Source organism: Microtus ochrogaster (assembly GCF_000317375.1).
Source record: "Microtus ochrogaster isolate Prairie Vole_2 chromosome 14 unlocalized genomic scaffold, MicOch1.0 chr14_random_1, whole genome shotgun sequence".
In the NCBI taxonomy this organism is placed as follows: domain Eukaryota; kingdom Metazoa; phylum Chordata; class Mammalia; order Rodentia; family Cricetidae; genus Microtus; species Microtus ochrogaster.
The window spans coordinates 27,627,849-27,633,384 of NW_004949096.1; the positions used below are offsets into that span (position 1 = coordinate 27,627,849).

Below are 5,536 nucleotides of genomic sequence, written 5' to 3' on the forward strand. Positions count from 1 at the left end.
AAAAAAAAAATACATTGTAAGAGGATGGAAAGATGACTGCTCTTCCAGAGGACCCTGGTTGGATTCTCATCACTTACATGGCACCTGACAACTGTAACTCCAGTTCCAGGGGTTCTGATGTCTTCTTCTGGTCTCCTTGGGCTCCTACACACATGTAATGGTACATATAAACTCACGCAGGTACATACATGTACACTTAAAAAATAATAAATCTTTTGAAAATGTTGAAAAAAAAGGCTTTCTGACTGGAGAGATGTCTCAACAGCTAAGAGCTCTGCCTGCCCTTCTACAGGACCTGGATTCAGTTCTCAGGATTCACATGGCAGTTCACAACTACAGGCAAAACCCCAAAGTACATAAAAAATTAAATAAAGATCTTTTTTAAAAAAAAATGAAAAAGACTTTCAAAATTGTCAAATACATTTAGTTCTAACAAAATCATATACTTGCAGAATAGTTTCCTGTGTTTTAAGATGAACATTCTTTTTTTTTTTTTGGTTTTTCGAGACAGGGTTTCTCTGTGGTTTTGGAGCCTGTCCTGGAACTAGCTCTGTAGACCAGGCTGGTCTCGAACTCACAGAGATCCTCCTGCCTCTGCCTCCCGAGTGTTGGGATTAAAGGAGTGCACCACCAACGCCCGGCTAAGATGAACATTCTTATCTACATATCGCATTTATTTTTATAATAAAAGTAAAATTTTAGAGTTTGAGGCCAACCTGGTCTACAAAATCTAGTTCCAGGACAGGCTCCAAAGCTACAGAGAAATCCTGTCTCAAAAAACCAAAAATAGGGGGCTGGAGAGATGGCTCAGCGGTTAAGAGCATTGCCTGCTCTTTCAAAGCAGTTCAATTCCCAGCAACCATATGGTACCTTACAACCATCTGTAATGGGGTCTGGTGCCCTCTTCTGGCGTGCAGGCATACACACAGACAGAATATTGTATACATAACAAATAAATAAATATTTTTAAAAAAAAACCAAAAATAAAGTAAAATTCTAATAATTATATTTTAAGAACATAGAATTCCAAAGATACCTTCTTGCATTTAAAATCTAGAAATAATGATACATACTTTTTCTGAAAAGACCTATATTTTTTAAAAAATTCTTTTTGACAACTACCTAACTTATAACCTCTCTTCATAAATCATATAGTATATAGTTTTTGTATATGTATTGTGTGTGTGTGCATGTGTACCTACATGTATGTGGAAGTCAAAAGATAACATCAGATATCTCTCTATCTCTCTCCACCTTAATTTTGTTTTTTTAAGACTGGGTTTCACTATGTAGCCCCTGGCAGACTTGGAACTTACTAGATGAGACAGCTTTCAACTGATAAAAATTTGCCTGCCTCTGATCAAAGGTGTGCACCACCTTAACCAGCCTCTCTCTACCTAAGCCTTTAAGACAAAGTCTCTCATCGAGCCCAGAACTCAGCAATTGGTTATAGCTAGCAAGCACCAGGATCGGCCATTCTCTGTGCCCCCAACACTCAGGATACAGACATACACAATCTTGCTTGGCCTTCATTGGGTGCCAGGGGTCTAAACTTGGGTCTTTATGCTTACACAAGGAAACTTTTATGATTGAGTCATCTCCCATCCCCATAATGTTTTGTTACTATTCTAAACTCACTAACAAATACTTTGTTTTTCTGTGAACACCTGATTTTATTTGCAGAAAGTTCTTAGAAGTAGAGACACAGAAAACGCAGACTCTTGCTCAGATAGAGTTTATAAAAGAACAAACAAAGAAAACTGAAGAATTACTAGATCAACCGAGGTAAGAAAAACCAGGTGTCATTCAATTTCTGTTCTATTCTGTGCTTTATATGCTGCTACAGATTTTTGGAGGGTTTTTTATGTTTTGAGTTGGGTTTTCCCTATGTTGTCCAGGCTGGCCTAGAATTTCTGGGTCTGAGCAATCATTGTGCCTCAGCTTCTCAAGAACACACACACTCCAACATAACAACACCCAAAAATTGCTGTGGACTTTAAAAACCTATCACAGTGGTTCTCAAACCTTCCTAATGCTGTGACCCTTTAATGCAGTTCCTCATGTTGTGGTGACCCCCAACCATAAAATTATTTTATTGTTACTTACTCTATAACTATAATTTTGCTACTGTTATGAATCAAAATGTAAATGTAAATATCTGTGTTTTCTGATGGTCTTAGGTAACCCCTGTGAAAGGGTTGTTAACCTCAAAGGAGTTGAGACCCATAGGTTGAGAACCATGGACCTAAAGTATGGTGCAGCCTTTTAAAAAAAAAAAGTCAGTGTACTTCAGAACTGGAGTAAAAACATTTAGAGCCATGTGTTGAGTTTAAAATATCTTGCCAAGCGGTGGTGGCTCATGCCTTTAATCCCAGCACTCGGGAAACAGAGGCAGGTGGATCTCTGTGAGTTTGAGGCCAGCCTGGTCTACAAGAGCTAGTTCCAGGACAGGCTCCAAAAGCTACAAAGAAACCTTGTCTCGAAAAACCAAAAACAAAGCAAAACAAAGTCTTTAAATACTTTTTGAGACTGGAGAGCTAGTTCCGTTGTCAAGAGCACTGGTTTTGTCTAAGACCTAGTTCATTTCCAGCACCCACATGATAGCTTACAACTATCTATAATAACTCCAGTTCCAGGGTATCCGATGTCCTCTGACTTCAGCAGTCTCCAGCATGCTTGTGATACTCATACATACACTCAGACACACACACACACATGCACACACAAAACATCTTTTTTTAAAAAACATCTTTAGATCCAGGCAGTGGTGGCACATGCGTTTAATCCCAGCACTGGCAGACAGAGGTAGGCAAATCCATAGAATTATCTATGAATTCAAAGCTAACCTGGTTTACAAAGTTAGTTTCAGGACAGCCAAGGCTGTTATATAGAGAAACCCTGTGTCAAAAAAATCAGAAAAAAACAAAAACAAAAAACTTTAATTCATTTATCAAATAGATCTTCCCCAATATATGACTCAAGACTGAGTTCTGATTTCTTTCAAATACATCAGATTGAGTCAAGTATGATTGAATATACCTGTAATCCCAGCTCTTGGGAGGCAAAGGCAGGAATATTGCTATATGTTCTTGATCAGCCACATGTACATAGCATGTACTAGACCAACAAAGTATAAGATTATATAATCAGCCACGCTGTGATGACACACACCTTTAATCTCAGCACTCCGGAGGCAGAGGCAGGTCTCTATGAGTTCCAGGCCAGCCTTGTCTACAGTGCAAATTCCAGAACTGGCTCCATAGCTAGTTATGTATGTTTCAAGACAGAATTGGCCTGTCTTGAAAAAACCAAAACCAACCAACCAAAAAGATTGTATAATCATATTTCTTTCTTTTCCTTCTTTCTTTTTTTTCCAAGGCAGGGTTTCTTTGTAGCTTTGGGGCCTGTCTTTGATCTAGCTCTTGTAGACCAGGCTAGCCTCAAACTCACAGAATCTGTGTGCCTCTGCCTCCCGAGTGCTTGGATTAAAGGTGTGTACCATCACCACCCAGCAATCATATTTTTTTGAGGATTTTGTTTTATATTATTTTTCCTCAAAAGTTCTTCATTGGTGATCAGTCTCCATATGTATATATGGAATGTTAAACAAATTTTTGTATTATCTTTGCACAAGGGTCACACCAATCTTCTCTATATTCTTTTTGTTTTAGTATGTGTGTTGCCAAAGTCATTACTTCTTTTGTATCTTGAGACATCTCATTGAATCAGTCTCCTAGGGCTAGAATTGAAAATGTGCAAACCACCCCCACCTGGCCATTCAGATAATTTAAATTGAAATATTATTTCCCAATCCAGTGAGGAACAAAAACAGTAGCTGCCATCGGTACTATTTGAATTGTATCAGAAATTCTTCATCTGGGCTAGTAATTTCCTGGATTGATATCCAGCACTGGAAAGGAAAAAGGAAAGGATACACTCACTTGTTTTATCTTGTTTAACCTTCTTTAGTTTGTCTGAGTGGGATGTCATTGAGTGGAGTGATGATCAAGCTGTATTTACCTTTGTTTATGACACAATAGAACTTACCATCACCTTTGGAGAACCAGTAGGTAAGTAGCAAAACTAAAATAATCCTCTTCAGAGAAATGAATGGCTGCACCACTAAAGATAAAAATGTGTATTTGGGGCTGGAAAGAAGGTTCAGTGGTTAAGAGCACTGACTGCTCTTCCAGAGGTCCTAAGTTCAATTCTCAGCAACGACATGGTGGCTCACAAGCATATACAGTGAGATCTGATGCCATATTCTAGCTTTCTGGGACACGCAGGCAGAATAATTTATACATAATAAATTTTAAAAAAACCTTGTATTTAATTATAATGATAACTAAAAAAATGGTGATACTGCTGAGAATCTTAGGAAGGTCAGTTACTTTAGGTGATAATAGTTTGGGGAAGTTTGCTAGACAGGGACTACTTGCCAAATTTATGCTCTACTGCTATCCCAGGACAAAAGAGCTGAACATGGTGGAATGACTGAGGCAGGATCATCTGCTATGTGGGAAGAACCTATCTCAGAAGGCCAAAAAAAAAAAAAACAAACAATAAGAATAAAAATACAGCTGGTGTTGAGTTCTTTTAGATGATAAAATTCTTCCTATCCAACTCATGTTCTTCCTCTCCCTACTTTGTGCGTGTGTGTTAAAAATGACTGTTGTTCTTAAATGATTTGATATTTGTGTTTAATAGTGAAGTCCTTGCCTAGGGATATAGCTCAGTGGTAAAGCACTTGCCCTGGTATACTCAAGGCCTTGGTTTACATATTGAGCATTGTGGGGAGGAGGAGTTAAAAAAGTAATCCTCTTAAAAGTTCTCTGTATAAGCAAGGCAGCAGTGGCACATGCTTTCAGTCCCAGTACTTGAGAGGCAGAGACAGGTGGATTTTTGTGAATTTGAGGCCAGCCTGGTCAGACAGCCAAGGCTACAACAGAGAAACGTGGTCTCAAAAAAAAACAAAACAAAACAAAAAAAAACAGAAAGAAAAAGAAAAGAATAAAAAGTTCTCTGTAGACAGATAAACCAATAAGAGTACCTAGAAATCTCTAGGGGTTGTGGGTTTTTTTTGTCTGTTTGTTTTGAAAATGTTGAGACAGACTCTCTGTGTAGCCCTGGCTGTCCTGGAACTCACCATGTAGACCAGGCCACCTTAAACTCAGAAATTCACTTGACTCTGCCTCCTTAGTACTGGGATTAAAGACATGTGGCACCATGCCTAGCTTATAAATTGATTTTGATATACCCAAGTTTGAAGGCATTTCCAGGAGAGCCAGAGGTACATAGAGAGAACCTGTCCCCAAAAATGAGGAAACAAACAAACAAAATGAAGATATACCCTAGTCTAAAGTTTCTTTATAAACGAAAAAAATCTTTTAAAATATAAATATAGCTAAGTTCTGCAGTTTAATTTCTTTCAAAGACCTACTAATTGCCGGGCGGTGGTGGCGCACGCCTTTAATCCCAGCACTCGGGAGGCAGAGGCAGGTGGATCTCTGTGAGTTCGAGACCAGCCTGGTCTACA

General features: G+C 38.6%; 1 protein-coding gene across 1 annotated transcript in view; it reads left to right on the top strand.

Moving 5' to 3' along the window:
• The window catches only part of Knl1 (kinetochore scaffold 1), a 65,572-nt gene that overhangs the window by 52,234 nt on the left and 7,802 nt on the right, over positions 1–5,536 (top strand). The window contains exons 18-19 of the mRNA XM_013352594.2: positions 1,684–1,785; positions 3,970–4,070. Coding sequence (XP_013208048.1) covers positions 1,684–1,785; positions 3,970–4,070 — 203 coding nt within the window. The remainder of the gene's footprint in view (positions 1–1,683; positions 1,786–3,969; positions 4,071–5,536) is intronic.